The sequence below is a fragment of the Meleagris gallopavo genome, chromosome 3, assembly GCF_905368555.1.
Source record: "Meleagris gallopavo chromosome 3, MGAL_WU_HG_1.1, whole genome shotgun sequence".
In the NCBI taxonomy this organism is placed as follows: Eukaryota; Metazoa; Chordata; class Aves; order Galliformes; family Phasianidae; genus Meleagris; species Meleagris gallopavo.
Genome location: NC_139406.1, coordinates 47,739,003 through 47,762,645, shown reverse-complemented (window position 1 = coordinate 47,762,645; position 23,643 = coordinate 47,739,003). Strand labels below are relative to the sequence as shown.

Genomic DNA, 23,643 nt, shown 5'->3' with positions numbered 1-23,643 from the left:
AGAATATGGGAAGAAAATGTGATAAACGTTTTGTTGTTGTCTTTTTTTTTTTTTTCTTATTTTACAACTGGAAGATAGCAGTGCCCTATTTCACTTTCTTGTTAATTCTGTTCCCTGTTGGGTTTTTTTGGAAAGATTTCAAAATTCGCATACTTTCAGGTTAATTTTACTCTTATCATAGAATCACAAGGTTGGAAAGCACCTATAAAATCATCTAGTCCAACCACCCTCCTATTGCCATTACTACACACTATGCTACTAAACCATATCTCGCAGCTCCTCGTCCAGACGCCTCTTGAGCACTGCCAGGGACGGCAACTCCACCACCTCCCTGGACAGGCCATTCCAGTGCCTGACCACTCTCTGAGAGAAAAAGTTCTTCCTTATGTCTAACTTAAACCTCCTCTGGCACAACTTGCAGCCATTTCCTCAGGTCCTGTTTGTTGTCTGTTGGAGAAGAGGCCAAACCCCTCTTCACTACAACGTCCCTTCAGTAAGTTGTAGAGTGCAATGAGGTCTCCTCTAAACCTCCTCTTCTCCAGACTAAACAATCCCAGCTCCCTCAGCTGCTTCTCTACTTGTGCTGTAGACCCTTCACTCCTTAGGAAATCATATTATTTATCATATTGCTCTCTGTTTTTCCACAACAAGACAATATCCTTCTCAGTAACTATATTCTTAATGAATAATGTTGATTCTACTGATAGAACTATTGCCTGCTTTTCATATCTAAAAGCAAAATAAAGCAAAAAAACCCACATCATTTAAGAACAAAGTCTTTTACAGTCTACCAAACAGATAAATTCTGGAAATGACTGCAGAGGTCTTTGCTGATTCTAGTCTTACTGCTGCCTGTGGTTAGAATGGGCAAACCTTAGAATTAAATTAAGTTTTATTAGATTTTTAGAAGCTTAAACGTTGTAATTGAATGTTGTAATAAACAACTTTTGTGACAAATGCAAAGTAATTTCATTAAAATAACCTGATTTTTGTCTTTGCTTCATTGAAATTGGTTTAAGTCACAATTATGAACTGGTGGATTTCATTTTATTTCTTATCTGTGCCAGTGTAAGCCCATTTGATGTGGCTGGTGGCTCAGCATGCAAGTCAGGCACTCCAGCAACCAGCTTACATTCTAATGTTAAACTTCTCACAGTTCAAGCTATGTTTGAGTTTGTACACATTGTTATGCACACATATTGTATACTCAGTTATTTGCAGAGAAGGTGTGGTGAAACTGCTGGAGAAAGGAGAAGTTGGAGTAGGCAAAGGAAATTCTTATTTCAAAACACAATTTGAATGCAGTTTTTAAGAATAGTGAAGTTGTCAGAAAGTTTCAGAAGATCTTCTCTTTTGCATTTGGGGATGAGTGAAGGAAAGGAAAATGTTTGTTCACACTCTGAGAATGAGTATCTTGTAGGTTTAAATTATTCTGTGTAAAATGTAACCTGAAGGAATTTAAGGGTAGAGAACAGACCAAATTATTTCAGCTTCAGACTGCGTTTAGAGATGTAATTTTGCTGTCATTGCTGGAATATGAAAACAAGCTGTGTGTCTGTGAGCAGTGACCTTAAAGGGAATGGTGAAATCTAGTTTGCCTCAAAATTCTGAGTTAAATAAATAAACAAACTCCTTTATGTAACTTAAGACATGCAGGAACATTTTATTGATTAATAGAAAAACAGTATCTTTTTGCAGTATTAGCTATCCAAACAGTTTACACCATTATTGTACAACTTCATTGTGGTCATTTACATTACAAATAAAATCAGAGCTTGCTTTATTTTCTAGAGAACGTGCTGTTAAGAGATGATTAGACAGTAAGTTAACAGTCATTGGAAAATCATTGTCATGGACTGGATAATCTTGAAGGTCTTTTCCAGCCTCAGTGATTCTTTGATTTTCTAAGAATTGCTGCACTTCAGTTCTCTGCAGTCCTACCCATCTGCTGCCATAGGTCAGTTTTTGCAATTTGCAAATAAGGCAATGCATTTTATTTTAAATTACAGAATATTTTGATCCTGAAATATTTTGTCCGAATTTACAGTTTGAACATAGTTTGTTGAAATCAGCAAGGGGCACATTGCATTGTAAGGGATGGCTCCACACTAGTGGTTTGACAGTATTTATTCAAATAAAATTGCATTTGTTCCTGTAGAATAATAAAATCTTAATGAATTTTATTTGCACATACGCCACTTTTGCTTCAGATAATGGTAGTGTATGCTGCAATCAAATAGTAGTTTTCTATTGTCTGCCAGGTCTTTTTTTTTTTTACATGAACTATAGAATTGACATTTCTCTTTTCACTTGTATTTCTTTCCAAGCTTTGCTGTTACGCCTAGAATATTATTTTTGAAAGTAAAATACTGTTGTATAACTTGTTTTATTAGAAGTATTTTAGTATCTGTTCCTTCTTTTTTGAAATACTGAAACTTGAAGCTTTTCCATGTAATCTCATGCCAGTGTTGACCCACATGGATTAAAATAGACCGTTATAATCTTTGACCAAATTTGGAATTAGAATATCTGCCTACTGGGAGTTGGTAAATGATCGTAGTTTATAGAATGACAGGTTTATATAAATAATTACCATGATTCCCACTGCGTGTTTTAAATTAAAATCTACTTTTTACAGTAAAAGGAATAATGAAAGTGCAGAATACTGAAAGGTTTTTAAAAATAGTTTCTTTAAGAGTATCTTATGTATACTTAATAACATTTTCTCAGATGTATTGCATAGTTATCCAGAAATAGTCTTTTAAAACGGATCTACTTACAAGCAAGATCATGCTGGGTATGAGATTTTTGCATAGCTACTTTTTTTTTTTGTAATATAGTTATTTAGAAAAAAAATGCCAAGTGAGGAATGTCCAGTAACTTGATTGTACAATCATTCTTGTATTATGTTTATGTCAGGTTTGGTTACTGCAGTAATGAGAGTGAGGTCATGCATTCTGCAGGGAAGTTTCCAATAGGGAAGTAGGTTAAAATCCAAATCCCCTCCTTAATATCTTTCAATAATGCTGAAAAATTAAAATAAGAGGTGAATGAGTTTAATCAATTTGATGTATATGAAATGTGAATTTTCTTTCACGTAGATAAAGACACAGTAAATAAAATGAGGGATCTGCGGATGAAAGCTGAAGATTATGAAGTGGTGAAGGTCATTGGCAGAGGGGCATTTGGGGAAGTTCAGTTGGTAAGTTCTGTCTGTACATTTGAAAGTCTTCTGTAGCATTTGCTGATGCATCTATTTCTGAATACAGAGTTCAGAAGAGGAAATCACATATTACATATATATGTTATATATTACTTATATGTTATATATGCATTATATTATACATTATATATTATATATGGAAATCTATTTCTTTTTATCCCATGGAAATGTTTTTGAGAATTTCTGTACTCTCAATCTGCACCTGTTTTGCACTGTAAGTCATACTTCTATTAAAAGGTGGAATATATATTACTCATAATCCACAAAAGCAAACTTTGCTGGTGTATTTATGGATGCTCAAACAGTTCTTTAGGACTCAAAGAATTTCTGCCAGTTCAGGGCTTATAACTGGAGTTTTGTGGAAGTTCCTCACAGATGAGAGGAGATGTGTGCTGCTGATGTTACATCAGCAACTAGACTTGTTTGTGCTGCTTTATTAAACTGAGAATTAGTGGTAGAAACTAGTCATAAGCAGCAATTTTATAATGATCTCTACAAATGCTAATTGTCTTACTAGTTTTTAAAAGGTGCCTCCACACGTCCTTTTATAGATATTCACCTACAAGTCATAAAATGATTGTTATGCCTATGGATGCTGTTGGATAGTTCTAGCAAGTATTTAAAGAGCAGTGTCAGAAAGTGCTATCTAATTATTTTGTAGGTGTGTAATATATAATTCTCTGTAAAAGCATGATGGGTCGTATGAAATCTATTAAATAGAGTGAAGCAGGAAATGTATTCAGTTATATTCTTCCTGTATTAATGCGGGAAACTAATGTATTTTGTATGTAACTCTTGTCATAGGTAAGGCATAAATCATCAAGAAGAGTGTATGCTATGAAACTTCTGAGCAAATTCGAGATGATAAAAAGATCAGATTCTGCGTTCTTCTGGGAAGAAAGGGATATTATGGCTTTTGCTAATAGTCCCTGGGTTGTTCAGGTATAGTGAGATTCCTTTAAAAATATTATTGGTGTAGAACAGTTCTGTTATAGAGCTGCATGACTTGTATTTTCACGGTTTAGCTTTTTAAATTCCCTTCTTTGTTACACTGATCTCTTGGAGAAATACATAACTTACAACAGGAATGCTGTTTGCAACAAACAGCATGTATTGTACTTGGTTGAGAACTGCTTTGCTTTAACAATTGCAAGATAAGCTATTCTGCTTATTCTTAGAACTCTTTGCCAGATAGAAGTTAAAACTGGTGAGCCTGCTAGATAGTTTTCTTTGAAGCAGCCCATGTAACAGAAATATGTGTAAGATGTAGCTACTGTATATTCCATTTTTTGTATGTATTTGCCTGCTCTAGTTATGTTTTCCTCATTTCAGTGTTATTACAATGTTTTGAGAAGCATTGCTGCCTTTGAAATTAATATGGAGGATGCCTGAAGCTATCATCATACGTTTGTGTGTGCATGTTAACACATTCATTTAAACTGTTCTTACCCTTAAGCGTGTAAATTCTTTTGTTAAGTTAGAATTAAACAAAATCATTCAAGAGTAACCTAAAAATCATACAAGTCTTACCACAGTCAAAGAGGTAACTACATCACTGTCTGTCTAGGAGCGATTGTCCAACAGAGTATTTTATGATTTTCTGAAAGGTTTAAGGAATCATGCTTAAATTTACTTTCACTAATTGTGTTGAACAGAGCATTGACTACTGTAAGGGAAGTACTACTTTTTTAGTTGTTTTAAATTTGGGTTCACTTTCTAAACAATGGATACACTGACAATAGAATAATAAATATTTAGTGATAACACAAATAGAATCAGGAAGATGTTTGCGGTACAGTAGTTTCATGTTTACATATTTGTCAGTTGTCATTCCAGGGAGCAAGGAAACATTACGTTCTATTATGCAATGAACTCTCTTTGAAATTATCTCAATATTTATTGCACCAAATTGTGATCTGGAAGTAGAACTCTACTACTTATGTAGTAATATAAAAGAATGGAAAATCTGGCAGAAATTGACTTGAGATTAAGATCTTTTCAGAAGGTCTACTGGATGGTGAAAAGCTACTGCAGTAGTTCTAGCAATTCCATTACTCTGTGAGTCAAGTGGCACAGGAATTCCAGGGTTTTCCAGCAAGCAAAAGATGAAAGATATCTGAAACATTCAGTGACTTGTTCTTTTATTTTCTTTTTACAGTTATTTTACGCATTCCAAGATGATCGTTATCTTTACATGGTCATGGAATACATGCCTGGTGGAGACCTTGTAAATTTAATGAGTAACTATGATGTTCCTGAGAAATGGGCAAGATTTTATACTGCTGAAGTTGTTCTTGCATTAGATGCGATTCACTCAATGGGCTTTATACACAGGTGAAAAAATTGTTTATATAGTGTTTTAATTCTGTCAGAATTTAATTGTTTATGATAGTTTTAAAATTGCTAACGTTCCTTCTTTACTGTTGTTTCAATGTTATTCCATATGACGACTTCAAAAATTCTTGCTATCAGAAATTACACATCTGAGGTGATACAATCAAAATAGTTTTTCAGTTCCTCTGTTCAGAGAATAATAAAATTGTCCCACTTTACCAAGAGATGCAGACCTAATGTGACATGAATAAGTTAACTCTAAATTAATTCATTTCACTTGATCTAGTGGTTAGATTAGCATTTAACCCATCTAGTGGTTGGCGACCCTGCACATAGCAGGGGAATTGAAACTAGATGATCATTGTGGTCCTTTTCAACACAGGCTATTCTGTGATTCTATGATTCTATGATTAGCTTGATGAGAGAAAGTTGTTTGGAGAATTTGATAGTGGTAGTATATACTACTAGTAATTATTGACTCTCAGCTCTGCATTTAGGCACTGGAATGGGCTGCCCAGGGAGGTGGTGGAGTCACTGACCCTGGAAGTGTTCAAGGAACGTTTGGATTTTGTGGTGAGGGACATGGTTTAGTGAGAACTATTGGTGATAGGTGGATGGTTGGACTGGATGATCTTGTAGGTCTTTTCCAACCTTGGTGATTCTGTGATTCTGTGATTTAGAGCCTCACCTGGCAACAGTGACCCATTCAAAAAGAAACTGAACAAGTTTAGAAAAATCTCCCAACCACCTATTTTCTTATAAGAGGCCAAATGAAAAGCAGACAGAGAGAAAAAGGACTTAGCTGAATTTCGTGTTATCTTTTTAACCTCAGGTGTCGTCATTCATCAGATAAATTGAGATGTTCTCTGTTGATGTTTGAACTTTTGTCTATCTTTTAACTATGTTAACTAGAAGTAGAAGAATAAATTTATCAACAGAAAATGTGGGAACAGTTTGAGAAGAGCATGGTATATATTCTCAATTTGTAATTTGGTCAGATCAGCTTTAACACTTAAGTTTTTGTACAAAAAAAAAACAAAGCGTGAAGCTATTAATCCATTGCTTGAACAGGATCTAGGTGATACATCATTAATGATGTTACTTACTACATTTAATGAATGAATTGTCTGGCAGAACCATTTGTGCATGTGTATTGCTTTCTTTAGAAAACTGACAATTGCAGTTGATTTGCAGTGCTGCTGGCTTTTCCTGAAATTTTAAAATATTTTGGGGCTGACAGTTTTTTTTCTTTTTTAATTTGAGGAGTGAATGGAAACTGATGAAAATGAGGGCTGATGTAGCAACAAAGGACGTGGGAAGGGCTGAGGCTGCTATCTTTACCTCAACCTTCACTTGTAAGGTCTTCTCTCAGGCTTCCTAGGTCCCTAGTGGCATAATCTGGGAGACTGAAGCATTTCTGTGACAGAGAAAGATCAAGCTGCGTCCCATTTAGGCAAATTGGGCACATACAAATCTAAGGTCAATAGGATGCACCAAAGATTATGAAGGAGGTGGTCAGTATCATGATACTGCTGTCTGGAGTTTCTCACTGGAGAGGAGTGGAGAGGAGGATCAGAGGACGACAGGTTGATCAGCCTATTGACAGTTTCTGGGAGTAGTATGGAGTATATTATCAGGAAACAGCTTCTAAGCACATGGACAAAAAGGTGACTGGGAACAGCCTGCATGGATTTACCAAGGGTAAAACTTGCCTTCTAACCTAAAGGCTTTTGATGTAGCTGGGATGGAGAGGTAGTGGAATAGGTATACTAAAATATGGCCTCAAAGGGTTATGCTGAGTTGAATGAAGTCCAGCAGGTTGCTAGGGATTCCTTAGAAAGTTGATGAGGTCAGCACTGTTTCTATTTGCAACATAAGTAATATTCTCATGAGAGAGAATGCACCAGTCTTCAGCGGCCCAGTGAGACTTCATATAGAAGGTAAAGCCAGACTTGAAATTGCACAGTGAAGGGGTTAGAGGCAGCGATGGCAGAAGTTGCAGGAAGGGTAACAGAGTGCTGGCACAGGTTCCAGAGCCTGTGGAATCTCCTCCTTGGAGATCTTCAAAAGCCGCCTGGACACCCTGCTCTGGGTGTCCCTGTTGGAACCAGGGTGTGGCCAGAGGGCCCTGCCAACCTCAGTCAGTCTGTGAATATTTAGTTATTCGTTAGGAGATATTTTGAGTGTGGCCAAATGATGGAAGAGAGTTCATGAGAGTTTGTGAAATCCCCATCCTTGAAAAAATACGAAACTCGACTGGATTCAACCCTGGGGAACCTGAATGTGACTTTGAAGTTTAATCTCATTTCCTCAGTTGTGCTTTAATCAGGCAGTTGGCCTAAGCATGTTACAAAAACTCCCAACTAAAATTATTCTGTGTATACTGATACATTTCCACTGTGTGCCCTGAGGTGAGGTAGTGCTAGAGCTTCATTTCACAGTAGTGGCCTGAGTTTTGTTTTGAAGTCCCAGGAATGTACTTTCTTCTGACACTCATTTTATATTTTTGATTGCAGCTTCTTACTATTATTCTGCTCCAGTATATTTAATACCATTAACTTTGAACTTCACCAGTTAGCTTATGGAAACTGCCTTTCTTTAAGAGAATTACCATGTGGAAAAGTGCATACAACAGTGCTCCTTTTAAGCCATAGAGAAGTAGTTGTTCACTCTTATATATTTCAAAAAGTGACATGCATTTGTTCCCTGAAAATAGAAGTGATGCAGGAGGGAAAAAAGCTGTGTTCTCAAGGTCTGATTGAGATGATTATCTGGGAATTTGATGCATTTCTTTTTATGCAGCTGAACTGGATCTTAAGGGAGATGGGCTTTAAACCACTGAGTGTTTTGGTATTTTTTTTTTTAATTATTTTTTAATTTTATTTTGGAACAAGAGTAACATCCAGATTTGTTAAATTCACTGACTTGAGACTGTGTTCCTACATTTATTATCACTTTTTAAAACATTTAGTTCCACAATCTGCATGTAGGGCATGATACTTTAAGAGGGAGAAAATAGAGGAAACAGTATGCTTTCATGTTGTTTTTCGTTGCTATGTTACGTCTAAAAATGAATGAATTCTACTGTTTTCATCAGTTAAATCGACCAATTAATACAAATATTTTTCTCTTTTCAGAGATGTGAAGCCTGATAATATGCTGCTAGATAAAGCTGGTCATTTAAAACTAGCAGATTTTGGTACTTGTATGAAAATGAACAAGGTAGGCTTAAGTTTTTAACTTTGCTTTTCTGTTTGTAAAAGGAAAGTGTATCTGAAAGTGAAAATAAAATAAACTGAAAACTTTTTAGGTGAGAGATATCCAAGATTCCCCTCTATTCCTGTTACTATTTTTTGTGCATCCTATTAAATTACAGTATAAAATGTGAAAATGGTTCTGGAAATAGGGACTGCATCAACTTCTATACCCTTTCAGACAGACCATTAATTGTCTGTAGATCCCTCTGGTCTATTTCTTCAAGTTTTTGTTATCAAAGTAGTGTGAAAGAATGAGATTATTCCAAGATAGCTTGTCAGTGATGAAAGAATCAAAGCTGATGTCTAAGTTGTTGAATCCTTACTATGCTTCCTAGCGTATTCTGACCTTGTGAAAAGGTGGATCTGAAGGAAACAAGTTGAAGAATATAATGAAATTATTTATTTTTCAAAATAAAAAGTATTTCAAGTACTGTGGAACATTGTTGTTCCCTACACAGAGTTGATTAATTTGTCAACCTGCACCTGTGTACCTGGAAAGTGATCTGAAAGAGATGATACTTTACAAATAGAGTCTGTGTAATATACACATCATATTTTCAGTTTATTCTAGGAGGTTTGAATAAATAATTCATTTAGCTGCTTTGCTATAAGTAAAGGGCACCAATAAAAAACAAATGCAGGCTATGTGCACAAATTGAAAAAGCTGGCTTAAGTTACAACCAGTCCACTTCAGTGGAGTAGCAGACACATAATTTGTCTTAATTTTGTCTTAATACAGATTTTTGGGGACTGATTTTGCTCTTTGGGAACTTTTGAAATACAGAAGAGTATCCAAGTGCTTAAGCTTTAAGTGCCAAAAAGAAGTAAAAGCATAGGACTTCATATATTAGTCTGAAAGAAGTAAACTTGTGTCAGTCATGCTTTGCGTTCTGTTCTGTACTAAACAAAGCTAGCTGTGTGTTTAAGAGCGCGAGTAAAGTAGCTCTGTGGAAGAGAAACTGCTCCATGTAGACAGGAGCTTGATGCAGGTGCATTCCGGATTTATTGTGCAAGCAGCATTTGCTTTGTTATATTTCTCATTTATCTATTTTTGTACAAGTTTTTCTACTGATCCATTTCTAGAAACAGTATAGACTTATTCTGAAAGTTTCTGAATACTGGAAAGGGTGGTGTGATTTCTGCTTCAGTGTTCTTGTTGCCATCTCCAGTGTGATTACCCTGTTCTTCTGCCAGTCCTTTCTCAGGAGGGTGAGGAGTGTAAAACATTCTTCTGACTTCTTACTCAATTTGAAGTCTCTGCTTCAAGTTTCAGGGCCTTATCTACATTGCTACGTTCTTGGAATTAAGGATATTGGGTTGGAAGTGAAAAAGTTAATTTAGCTGGTCTTCACAGCAAAATCCTGAGCATTTGACTCTTTTACACTAGCAGAGGAGCTTTCCTTGTTTACCCTAAATCCTGTCAGTATGTAAGACACTCATACTTGCTTGAGCAAGTAATCCAGTGCTTTGTTCTGGATTTGGTAATTTAGTGATTAAAAATGTTTAAATACCCATGCCAAGAAGAACATTTGTTAATGAAAGTTGATGTTGATTTATCAGGGTTGTTTAGGCTGTGTAAACTCTTGAAAATGGCTTGCAATTTTGGCTCTTACATTTGGGCCTGGCTATTTTCTTTCTCTTTGTAGGAAGGTATGGTACGATGTGATACAGCTGTAGGAACACCAGACTATATCTCTCCTGAAGTACTGAAGTCCCAGGGTGGTGACGGTTACTATGGACGAGAATGTGACTGGTGGTCAGTTGGAGTTTTTTTGTATGAGATGCTTGTAGGTGAGTAGTAGGATAATAAAAATGAACTGTAGTACTTAAAAGTACTCTCAGTTAAAATACCACTGTTGCTTTAACTGTTTAATGTATTACTTTCCTGCCATAAGTTGTGATTGTGACTTCATTGTTCATAAAGCATATTTTGGAAATATTCTGACACAGTTCTCAAACATTTGTCTTTGCCTGCTGTTCAGTTAATTGCTTACATTTATTAAGCATATAATTCAAATGCTATACGCCAAATCCGCAATATTTATCTGTGTTTTAATTTTTGTCTTGTTGCTTTTTCAGGTGACACACCTTTTTATGCAGATTCTTTGGTTGGAACATACAGTAAGATTATGAACCACAAGAACTCCCTTACCTTCCCTGATGACAATGAGATCTCTAAAGAGGCAAAAAACCTTATTTGTGCCTTTTTAACTGATAGGTGAGATTTAAACTTTAATCAAAATGAAAGTAAGCTTTCATTAAGGAAAACTATGATGTTGAAGGAGTGTATGTGTGTGTATCTCTATAATGTGTTGGTGTGAGTTTCTAAACTGCTCAGCAGAGGTGGAATTTTCATTGTCTTGGTATGAATGCAGTGTAACACTGATCCAATTTAGATGCTACTTTAGTTTCATGTATGCAATCTGAATACAGTTCTTTTAATTGAATGTTCTCCTTTGTGGAAGTTGGATTTTATTTGTGTCTTAACAACATAAAGTGTTGGCCTCTTACTTAAAGTACAGAAAGGATGTCTTAAGTGTAGTCAATAAACTTTTAGAACCTCAGTCACGTAAATCTTTTAAGTCATTTTGTCTACCTTGAAATAATGTTTTGCTTAACCTGAAGTAGCAGTTACTAACCAATGTTGCTGCAAACTGGACAAGCAGATGTCATCAGTTTTACCTTGTCTCTGTGCTTAGGAGAGGAATCCCCAGTGCTTGCTGCTGTCCTTCGTGGTAGCTATCATGTATAGTGATGGAAGGGAAATGCTGCTATTGTAAATACTTCTACCTTCTAAACTTGGTTGACTATGAAGTGTTATTTCTTAGTAACAGCCGCTGTGTTGTGGAGTGTCATAAGAGTCATGGGGTCCTTTGGGATGAAGCTGAAGGAAAAGGTGCATTTTGTGAGCATCAGTAATACAATCCCAGCTGCTAGTGGGCATTCAGTCCACAGGATCAGGGTAGAGACATCCCAAAGGAAGCCCCTGGGTGAAATGTGGATGTTAGGCTTTCTAATTTAGCAGATGCACTCCAGTTGTACCCACACTACTTAATGATATAAGTATAACCTTTGCTTGAAACCTGGTGCTACAAAGGAAGGAGACTGTTGCATTTGCTGAGCTACCTGGGATTCAAGCAACAGCATAAACTCCTTGAGAGCTGCCTAGCCAGTCTGTGATGATGGAAACAGTAGCAGCAGGAGTTCTTGTAGACAAGATTTAAAGATTTTTGTTCTGAAGTTACCTGTGGTGTTGCTGTAGTTATTTTCATATCTGAAAGCTTTGAGATATGTCTGTTTCTTGCCTTAGTTTGAGAGGTAACTATTTTCAGTTTGTTGCGAGATATTCTGTAGAGCGACTCTTCTTTCTTTTGGAATGATTTATGCTGTTGCACGTGCCATAGTGAAAAAAAACACCTCTTTACAGGGAAGTGAGACTGGGACGAAATGGCGTAGAAGAAATTAAACGACATCTTTTCTTCAAAGATGATCAATGGGCTTGGGAGACTCTCAGAGATAGTAAGTATAATGCTTTTCTCAGACACTGTGATCTGGCTTACTAATGTATCATGTTAGCAAAACAACTGCCATATTTCTTTTCGATGGGATTTAGTCTTCCATACTTTGTAGCAAGGAATGAGGTTTGTTAGACACAAAGAGACATTCCTCCCAAACTCTTAACTGTTACTTGAATGATAAAATAGTTATTATGGTATAATTATTCCTCTTTTTTCCTAGCTGTAGCACCAGTTGTGCCCGACTTAAGCAGTGACATAGACACTAGTAATTTTGATGATATTGATGAAGACAAAGGAGAGGAAGAAACATTTCCCATTCCAAAAGCGTTTGTGGGCAACCAGCTTCCTTTTGTTGGATTTACATATTACAGCAACCGTCGGTATGTACAAAAAAGCAATTTAGTGATGTATTCTCTAGTCAAGACTCCTGTTTAACTCTTAGCAGTATATAAATACAAGCCAAACGGATTTCTTACTAATGAGTCAGAATCCTAACAAATTACATTTTGATAGCTAATATTTCTAGTCATCAGTATCTTAAAATATCGCACTGATTTTGTGAATGTCTTACTTTCTGTTAAGAATATTGCATAGTGGTGCAGCAGAAACTGAGCAAGAATAATCATCGTCTGTTGCTGCTATAAAGGTGCCTAGAGGGCACTGAAATATTCATGTTGTCATGAATTAGGGATATGAACATCACTTTTGTTGAAAAGCTCCTAAGTTTTATACAAGGATTCCACACTTCATATCACTTATGTAGTATTGTGATAAATTAAAGCGTGTTAACTTCTCTGTGGGTCACTAGAAAGAAAATATTTTTCTTTTCCCTGTTATCTGTGATAGTTTGTCTTATTCAAAGTATTCAACTACAGTGTGAGATAGTTATGCTTCAGTTTTTGCTGCTCCTTAAAAAACTTTAAATGACATCAGTTGAAATAACATTGATTTGTACTTAAACATTCATTATTATTGTAGGCTCTATAGATAGCTATCTACATTCAAAAAATATTTAACTTTTTCTTACTTTGAATGCTGCTTTTTATTGTTGTGGGTGTCAGTCACACTTAAAATGGACTAAGTCTTCTAGTAGAACATGCCAGAGAAATGTGACTGTTATTTAACATTTGAGGGTAGGAAAGCTTTAAAGGAAAATAAATCTGTTATTCAACCTTGGATAGAAGAGGAACCACTTTTCCAAGCTCGTGGTGAAATTCTTTCCATCTCAGCAGCGAGTTGGATTTTTCTGTGTAGTAAAAACAAACTTTGCAGACAGTTTGTGTGAGTTCAACAGTCATATAATTTTACTTAATGTTTTGACTTCAGTCTGTAATGAAAAAAAAAAAGGTGTCTTAATTTTTGACTTGTGGGAAGACTTTGGAATATGTTATCAAGAAGGTGAAATAGCATACTGATGGCTGCTGATAAGTGAAGTTCTTATTTTCCCTTTTTCTTGTTGGGGTGGGGACAGTACCAGGAATTCAGAGAACTAAAAGATTGTTTTACTATCATGATAGAACTCTTCCGCTAAGTGCTATTGTTAGGTTGTATACCTACTGGAACTAAAATAGTTTCTGGAATTATATGAATCCCGTAATACAATGTTGTGACAGTTTTGAAAAGTCTGAAATGATCATTTGTACTTGCTAAACCTGTAATCCTAATTTTAATTCCCTTTTTATATTGAAAATAGTTCAAACATTAAAACTGTTTATTTATTGCATGCATCTTCCACTTTCTTTGGTTTTGTTATATTTGACATATACTTAGAGTTAAAAGAAATGGGGATATAAGAAGATGATCTGACTTATGTCACTGAAGGAAGTCATAAGGTATTTAGTAAAAGATATTTTCTACAGCTGTAATCTCATTGATTCCAAGCTAGAAAACATGATTCTTTATTATTGAACTTCACCTATAGCACAGGTTTTGGAATACTAGTTGAGAACAGTTTATAGCAATTTGTAGCTTTTGTGTTCCCTTCTGGGTTGAGGTTATTCCTACTCTTCTGTGGTGCTGTGACTGCTTCAGTATGATATTTTTCCTGCTCAGTAGCTCTGGTATGCAATTATGATAGCTTCTTGAACTTGAGACACTTTATCCCTTTTTAAAGGGAACTATTGTGTTTTCTCTTTGTCGTTTGGTTATCTGTAAGCAGTCCTGATGTTTAATTTGACTGGTTTGCAGATGTCTTTGATGTTACCCTCCTTGATATTTTAAAAAGGTTTTGATTCATGTGGAACAACAAAAAAAAAAGGATGTTTCCATCTTCCTCAGTTCATGTGCTGGAGATTTCTTCCTCACACAATCTGATATAGTTAAGGAATCCTTCATGTGTCTCTATAGCATTTATCAGGCCAAGAAGATCACACCAAATGCAGAAGTAATTATCAGACAGTCACCTGTATTTATTTACCTGACTTTTTAGCATCACAACAAATAGACATTTGTGGTATTTTTAGAAAAGAGTTCTGTGAAATAGCACTCCAGGACAACTTTGTGTGTGGAACTTCTAATGACTTTGTTGGAAGTTATGCATACATGATCTCTGCAGTTTGCTTCATTACTACTTGTCTCATAAGTGCTGGAATAAATATTTATGGGATGCAAGCCAGAGAGAGTATTGTAACCATGGAAAGCAAAGATTTTTTTTAATGTTTTTTTTTTTAAAAGTGGTTGTATTAATACTTGGCAGAAATCCTTTTTTCAAGAGATCTTCTGCTGCAACTTTCTACTTGAAGCCAATTTTTGCAATTAATTGTGTGCGGGTTTTTTTTGTTTATTTTTTGCTCAATTAAATGTGCTTAAACCTTGAAGTATGATAAATAATCTGATTATGTTACTATTTGGTTGTCCAGATTTTGGGACAAAAAAGAATCAGAGGGTTCTATTTTTAGTGTGATTATATTCCGTTTTTCCGTTTTCCTTTTAAACAATTCTTAAAATAACTTTTAAAATGTTGTTGCAGGTATTTATCTGTCTCTGCAGAAAATTCCAATGATAACAGAACAGGCTCCAGTATGGATAAAAGTGTGGTATGTCTCATTGATTTTAAATTTTGTTGTATCCCAGAGAGCCTGTTGCATGTATGCTTATAAACTTGATTTCTAAATGTCTCTGTTTTAGTGCTTTGAGATAGAGGAGAGCAATACATGGCATGTTAAATCTGTTGGAAAAACTCAATTTCAGGTCTTCCTAAAACATTAACTTTTATGAGTGGGAATAAAATGGTTGAAGCTGCATACTCTTTTTGTGAAGTGAGATTTGCGGAGTTTGTCCTTTGAAATATTTAAGTGTTTGTGCAGTATTTTTAGAGTGCAGTATCTATCCCAGCTGTACACTGGCTTTATGGGGATCATCTAGACATGCTTGTGATAGGAAGTTTGAGCTTTCCAGCAGCCACTGTTTTAACACTGGAGCTTCCTGTGGGATAAGTGAGAGGTGGCAGATGAGGTAGCAATGCAGGAGTTCTTCTCTTTTTCAAATAAAATTTGAATAAAGTTGCTTGGGTGTTCTGCTCCTTCTCAAGGGTACCCCACAAGCTTTTGAGATTCAGGGCACCAAGAAGCTGCATTTGTTTATATAGCAGCTGACCTATCTGAAGAAAAGAGCAGGAAAGTTCAGGAGCTCTTTTGGTTACTGCTCCCTAAGCATCTTGGCAGTCAGGTTACCAGGAAGGTAAGCTGATGTTTTAGGAGCAAGGCAGGCATGGATTCTGTATAAATTTTGGTATAAAGTAGGCTATTCTATTTCATATTTTTCAAGTTGTTTTTTTTTCCAATATAAAATGCTGACAAAAATGATAATTGACTCTAAATAACTCTTATTGGCTTTGATTGACTTACTTTGTTAGTGCTTTGTTCTATTATGATTTCCATTTAGAGTCAATGACAATTTGTAAAAGGCAAGGGAACTAGTAGTTTATTTTATTGGACTAAGTGAATTTATTAAGCACTAAACTGTTTTGATTTTTTTACATATGCTTTTCACTTCCATAAATTTTGCTTTTCTCATCAGCGTATGACTGTTAGTGTGGCAAAATTAAAGACAGAGCTAGAGTTTCACATATTTGTAGATGCTTAAAGATGTACTTTGAGCTTGGGATGACCTTAAAGGTAGTTGTTAAATGGACTTTGCAAACTCTGTGGTGTGAACCTCCCATTTAGCTAGATTCATAGAGCATTGTCTGAGCTGTCGGGGCTATTGGAATGTCTTGTGATTTTAACAGTTCTGGGAGGGGAAGCTCTGGAAGGATATGGGTGGTAGAGAGGTTTAAATGAATGTTAAATCTTTACTATGGGGTATTTTTATCCTACGGTTTTCTCTCAGCTGTTTTTCCTTTCATTACATGCTGCAATGAAAACGGTAATGTTAACACATGGTTAGCACAATAATTAATTCTGGAAATATAACACAATGTAAACTATCTGTATTTATGGTATAGTACTTAGCATCTTCTCTGACAAACTGAATGCCAGAAATCAGGAGTGTAAAATTTATAAAATCAGACCATGAAGTCAGAGAAAAATGGAATTGAATATCCTTTTAGTTGAATTTCAAACCTCTTTAAGATCTGATTATTTACTCTCATTTAGTGCTACCCTAAACTCCTGTCAGTGGTTCAGGTATTAAGGAGATGAACAAATATTTTTGCACTGGATCTTTAATTTTCTTTATTGCTCAGGGGGCAAAAGCAGATGCACAGTGCTTTGGTGGTTTAAAAAATAAATAAAATATGGCAACTTCAGAAGGATTTTTCTTGGCATCTCTGCCGTAAACAGAGAGTAAGACACAAGGGAATGCTTTTATATTAAGTTACAATTAACCCAGGCTTTTCTGAAGGTATTATTTAGATTATTGATGTCAGACTGTGCAAAAGTGCTGTTGAAGCCAGTTGTCTTGCACTAATGTAATGTGACTGCTCAGTAAGATTAGATATGCTCCTATATAAGTGTCCAGAGATAGAAAGAAGTAAGAGAAAGCAATAGAGGTCCAAACTATGAGGAGTCAATACAGAAATGCTTCAGTTATCAGAAGTCTTTAGAACTGTTCTTTCTCCATCATATGTAATTTCTTTATGTGGTAAAATGAGTAACCAAGAAGTAGATGAGCAATGATGTTAAAGTTTCTTGATCCTTTATTTTTGTATATTGTCTGTGGATCCTTTTCAGTTGAGTGAGATCTTGCCCATAGTCTGGCTTTGTTTCTCAGTGGTTAGTACCAGAGGAATAAATGTGTTGTGCACCAGTTCTCCTTCCCTATTCCTCTGAGTTAACAGTGGTTTTTGCCTACAACCATTTTTTTCTTCCAAATGGTTCTATGTTGTATATAACACCAGTAGTCAGTTCTCCATAGCTGCTCTGTAGGTGCTGAGAAGTCTATTACTTCCAGCGTATCACAGAATCACCAAGGTTAGAAAAGACCTACAAGATCATCCAGTCCAACCATCCACCTATGACCAATAGTTCTCACTAAATCATATCCCTCAACACAACGTCCAATGTTTCTTTGTTCTCTCAAGGCTTTCTGGTAGTAGAGGTAAATACATAGAACGTGGAGTAGTGAATATATAAAATATGTGGTTTTTGGTTAGTCCCTCATTGCCATATCTGTGTTCCTCTGAAAACTTCAGCTTCAGAGCATGGATGGAAGAAAAATGAGGAAGTGAGAAAGGGTGTCTGTTTCTTAGGAGCACCAAAGTGGGCTCCTTGCTTTTTTCCTACTGAAATAGAAAGGAGTAAAGATTTGAAAACAGGAATAAGAGGAACACTTGCCTGCAAGTAGACAAAAATTATCTCAATGGTAGCTTTCTTGTTTAATGTGGTTAAAGCATGCTGTGTTTTCAGTTTAGGACTGAACAGAGGACTGTCCTGTTTGAGGACATTTACTATTGATATGAAACAAGAATGAAAGGAGAACTTCTCTTTATGGTCTTATTGTGCAGTTCTAGTTTTTTAGGTGTGTTTTGAGGGGAAAAAGTGGAAGAGGTGGACATCAGAGGAGCTGTTCTGTTGCTCCTTCTTCTGGGAAGATTGTGCAAAAAGGAGTTGGGCAATTATCAGAGTTCGTGAAGTTAGAAGAAGAAATAAGACAGCCGATTGTCAGAACTGCTTTCATGTGTTGCTTTGAAGAGAGTCTGGATTAGGACCATAGTTTTTCTCTGTGCTATTCAGAAAGGCAGAGAGAAATGTGGGAAAGCTAAATAAGGCTGAAATCCTTACAAGATCAGTGGAAAAGTTTAGAGTGAATCAGCACAGACTTGACTTAATGAGCTTCCTCGAAGCTGATACCATCTTGTTAATTGAGGATCTTGCCGATGTTGGAGTGAGATTATTTTGCACAGACATACAGTAGAAGGCAGATATTTTGAGACTGCATGGAAAGAATGAATTCAAGGATTTGTTTTGCTGGCGAACAGTAAATGCAAATTATATTCTGTATTAACATATGAAGCTTGTTACTATTTTCAAACCTTAGTACAAGGCTATCTGTAAAAAAATCTCTCGACTTAATATTTAAGAGCATTTTCCCTCACTGCTAATAACTGATGGGCCTGGTTCTGCTTCCTGAACTGAGAACTGAAGATGCATTGCAAAATATGTTTAGTAGATTATACTGGAAAAAGAATTTGAGGTTTAACAAAATACTTCTGATTCTGAAAATAGGAAAACGAGGCGTACTTGACCTGACTTTGTCCTATGAATTTTGATGAAACTATACACAGCCTAAAAATTTTACTCATGTGCATAATTTTATATTCTTTCTTGTAACTAACTTTGATTTTTTGGAGGAAAGGGGAGAGTAAATCAGCTTAAAAACATAGTGTTTAATTCAAAGTGAGTAGGCTGTGATAGCGTTAAGTAGCTATGAATATACTGAAATTCCTTTTTGAAGTTTTTGAATTTAATGCATGTTCTTTCATGTACAAATATATATATTTAAAGATGGAAAATATGCAGAAGATGATCTATGATTTGGAAGAGCAGCTACATAATGAAATGCAGCTGAAAGATGAAATGGAGCAAAAGTGCAGGTGAGACTTTGAGTTTGATTTCTTTATGTAATTTTAATGTACCTAATACTTCAATTCTGTATTACTACTTCAGAGATTACCAGAATAAAATTATTGTGCTGTATTCCTACAAGGGAGTTCCAGGTGCAGGTTTAAATCATTCCCAAGCAACATTTGAATGGTTTTCTTGAATATAGTGTGAAGGAAATCCTTTGTTTTCATTGGCATTCATTTAAAACATTTTCTGAGCACTCGTATATTTGAGTTTATCTAGTCCTTCTGAATTAAGAGGCTTTAATGGAATGAAGAACATTTTTTGAGAAGAGTAAAATACTCAATATACCATATATCGGACTATTAACATTGTCTATGCTATCTAAACACATGGTAATTTTTACAGAATCCCATTTATTTTAGTTCCCGGGACTGATAGGTAAGACCAAGGATTTTCTTTTCAAAGGTGTTGTTTCTGCTATGTTAAAGTAGCTCTGTGTAAATTTGCCCACTTTTTGCAGGTATACTTAAGATCAAACAAGTGGGAATATTCTTTTGTAATAACTACAGATTTTTACTCAGAGTCACCTACTTTCTTTCAGTTAGCTTTTCCTTTTGAAGTCCTTTCCTGAAGGCCTGAGTAAAGCCAGAAGGCTACACTATGCATAGGATATAGGAAGAATTAATGCTTGAGATTTAGGAGCAAACTCTGTAGCTGTATGAGCTACTTAAATAGAAACTGATAACCAAAATGGTCCTGTCTGAATGTATGCTGTGTGACTCTTACTTAAGCACCACTTCGCTGTTCACTTGTTCTGATGGCTTTATACAAGTAGGACACGTGTTGCTTGAAATATATTCAGTAACTGCAGTAGTTCCTGCAGCACTACGGAAATTTTCAGGGCACAGCATTGTGTTTTTTAAGACAGCCTGTTGTTCTCTGTAGATTTGGTTGATTGGATATGCTGTGATAGCTCCTTACTGTTACTGTACCTGGCAGATGACTTTGTCTGAGTCCTCCTTGTTATCTCTCTAAAGAGGGATATGTAGTTGCCAAAATGTATTTGTTAAGATTTTTGCCTGTTAACTGAAAATTTTATAGTGTGCTTAACTTTGCTCTCTGACTGTGTTCAAATAAGTTGTTTCAACTGAGACTTTTGAATAATATTACCTAAGTGTTTTATATGTGATAGTGAGATGATTACTATTGAAATAAACATTTTAGTTATCTGGGAAGCTCAAAACTAGAGGTAGTCTTAGCAGTTCACGAAAATATTCCAATTTTAATGATACTCTCTGTATTTACTGTTTTACATTTCAGATCTAGGGACAAAATATGACACCTAAAGTTTTCTGTATATAATCTGCAGCAAAGTTGATAAATATTTGATATTTTATGAACCATTTGCAGTGATTAAATGTTTTCTTTGCTTTTTAAATACTTACAACAAAATAGAATTAATTAAAATGCAGCACTTTAGTGATGATTGGAAACTTTTTAACTGGAAAAACATAATATATCCTCATTAATCATTTCATCTTTAGGTCTTCAAACATAACGCTAGACAAGATAATGAAAGAACTGGATGAAGAGGTAAGGTATTTTCTCACTGAAGCATTCTTAGCTGGATGAAGAGTATGGATAGTACTTGGACAATTCCAGTTTTTTCTCAGTTTAAATTTGAGGCCAAGTTATCTCATTTCATTACATAGCATTGGAAGTTACGTATTTATTTGTTCACACTTTCAAAACCTTTTTTTTTCTTGATGCACTGATTTGAATTGTTTCTTCTGCTAGATGTTTTACTTAGACTTGATCATTGCAGTTTTTTGACATTTGTCACTATCAATTATTCTAAAAAATAGTATACAGTGGATTTTCTCTTGAGTTCCTATGTTGTATCGTAATATTTGGTTTAATGGTTACTTAAATGTAAGCATGTTAACAAAAAAAAATCTAGTAATTTGGTAAATTTGTGATGTAGGAGTTACAAATAGCTACCTTTTGTAAAAACTTTTTCAAGGGAGCCCAAAATGAATCCACTGAAAATGATGCGTCAGTTTCCTTGACTAATTATTTGCAGAGATACTGCTTTAGGTATCATTCATTAAAATGTAAACTCCAATGGATTTAAATTTAGGGAAATCAAAGAAAGAACCTGGAACTAACAGTGTCCCAGATTGAGAAGGAAAAGATGGCACTGCAGCATAAGATAAACGACTACCAAAGAAAAATTGAACAAGAGAGTGAAAAGAGACGGAATGTGGAAAATGAAGGTATGTCACATTGTCCAAACATTGAAACAGATGAAGTAGATGGTGTGTTTAATAATTTACAATGTTAATGTCTTAAGTGCTGCAGAACTTTGAAAGGAATCCTTTAAAGTAAGGAACACAAATTTTGAGTGCTTTTTCTTGAGTCTTAACAGGATGTTATTTTTGTCTTATTTTCAAATTCTGTTCTCTACAGCATGTTATTATTCTGCAGGCATGGAATTTGATCTAAAAATGTACAGCTGTTTACAGGGTGGACAGTGATAGGACAAGGAGGAATGGTTTTAAACTGAGGTGGGAGGTTTAGGTTAGATATTAGGAGGAAGTTTTTCACACAGAGGGTGGTGACACATTGGAACAGGTTGCCCAAGGAGGTTGTGGATGCCCCGTCCCTGGAGGCATTCAAGATCAGGCTGGATGTGGCTCTGGGCAGCCTGGTCTGGTGGCTGGCAACCCTGCGCATAGCAGGGGGGTTGAAATTAGGTGATCATTGTGGTCCTTTTCAACCCAGACCATTCTATGATTCTGTGATAAGAAAAAGGCTAGCAGAAGACATAAATGTCAGTGGACTTGTATGTTCAAATGTGTTTGTATAAAAACTAAAGAATTTTATTAATCTGCTTTATTAATGGTGTAATTTCTCTTTAGTGTCTACGCTAAAAGATCAAATGGAAGACTTGAAAAAAATCAGCCAGCATTCACAAATTACAAACGAGAAGATAACACAGTTACAAAAACAAGTATGTTGTTTGTTTGCTGTTTTCATAATTTCTTAAATCTGAGGAGCAGTATTATGCATTCATATAAAACAAAATTTTTCTCAATAAATAAATTTCCATGTTTGAGAATCTTCTTTTATTTTTCCTCTAACAGCTAGAAGAAGCCAATGATTTGCTACGGACAGAATCAGAAACAGCAGTAAGACTGAGAAAGGGTAACACAGAAATGAGCAAGTCATTGAGTCAAGTAGAATCACTGAATAGAGAACTGCAGGAAAGGTGCAGAGTTCTAGAAAGCGCAAAACTGCAGGTGGAGAAAGACTATTATCAACTGCAAGCAGCTTTGGAATCGGAACGAAGGGACAGAAGTCATGGATCTGAAATGATTGGAGAACTACAGGGTAAATCTTATCTATAATTAGGAGTTGTAAGCCTGCTTATGAAGTGCAATTACATGAAGAAGGGGAAAGCCAGTCTGTGAACAGAGTGATTTAATAGATTAATTCATGAAGATTTGATTGTATCTGAGTGGCTCTTGGGAGGGAGAATATCAAAAAGAACATTCTGAGGGAAGCCACTGATTATGAGGCAAAAAGTACATTACCAGTAAAAGAATATGAAAAGCTGGTAGTGCTAGAGAAGACCCAACACTGCGTTTTACCATCTTGGCACAACAGCCAAGTTGGCACACCTTTTAATTTGTTGTTAAATTTATGTTTTTCTTCTTGTGTTTCTACATCACTTCATAAGTAAGATGAAAAGTATAGTTAGGAATACACATCTGAATGCTTGGAACTTTTTACCATTTATACTTGTGACTCTTAGTACTAGACTATTCAGATAATGTTGTTTCATGATTATGACTGTACTAGCAGAGCCTGCTTCCTAACTTGCCATTTTAATTCATCTGCTGGCAGCATTGAGAATCATTTCCCATGAGGCACAATCGTCTGCTTACTTGTATAGACTGGAGAGAGGTGTTGAGGGCTTTTTTAGTTTTTTAAGGTCAACCTTTTCTTTCTCTGGTACAGGTTAAGAAATACCAAGAATCGTGCTGCCTAGTTACTGTGCTTTGAGTATAAAAAAGCCACTTCAGTTTGATTAGTGTGCATTTCCTCTGAAATTATGGAGTGTAGTCTGGTGCAGCCTGTTATTAATTGCAAGCAGGAAATACGAAATGGCTGAAGACTTCTGTGCACCTATAAATGTGTTCTTTGACTTCATCTAACTTGAGGGTTTGCAGGGAAGGGATCTTTATTCTGAAAGGTGTAGGGATAAGGTATATGCAGTAAGATATTTGCTGGTAATATAT

The 23,643-nt window shown here is 35.6% G+C and overlaps 1 protein-coding gene across 2 annotated transcripts in view; it reads left to right on the top strand.

The window, feature by feature from the left end:
* Positions 1 to 23,643, top strand: part of ROCK1 (Rho associated coiled-coil containing protein kinase 1) — an 80,104-nt gene that overhangs the window by 29,951 nt on the left and 26,510 nt on the right. For both annotated transcript variants that reach the window (XM_085220855.1, XM_085220856.1), the window contains 14 exons: positions 3,102 to 3,202; positions 4,028 to 4,165; positions 5,382 to 5,557; positions 8,695 to 8,779; positions 10,461 to 10,605; positions 10,894 to 11,032; positions 12,242 to 12,333; positions 12,553 to 12,712; positions 15,301 to 15,367; positions 19,277 to 19,365; positions 20,884 to 20,932; positions 21,480 to 21,615; positions 22,261 to 22,352; positions 22,486 to 22,732. In XM_085220855.1, the coding sequence (XP_085076981.1) occupies positions 3,102 to 3,202; positions 4,028 to 4,165; positions 5,382 to 5,557; positions 8,695 to 8,779; positions 10,461 to 10,605; positions 10,894 to 11,032; positions 12,242 to 12,333; positions 12,553 to 12,712; positions 15,301 to 15,367; positions 19,277 to 19,365; positions 20,884 to 20,932; positions 21,480 to 21,615; positions 22,261 to 22,352; positions 22,486 to 22,732 (1,716 nt within the window). The remainder of the gene's footprint in view (positions 1 to 3,101; positions 3,203 to 4,027; positions 4,166 to 5,381; positions 5,558 to 8,694; positions 8,780 to 10,460; positions 10,606 to 10,893; positions 11,033 to 12,241; positions 12,334 to 12,552; positions 12,713 to 15,300; positions 15,368 to 19,276; positions 19,366 to 20,883; positions 20,933 to 21,479; positions 21,616 to 22,260; positions 22,353 to 22,485; positions 22,733 to 23,643) is intronic.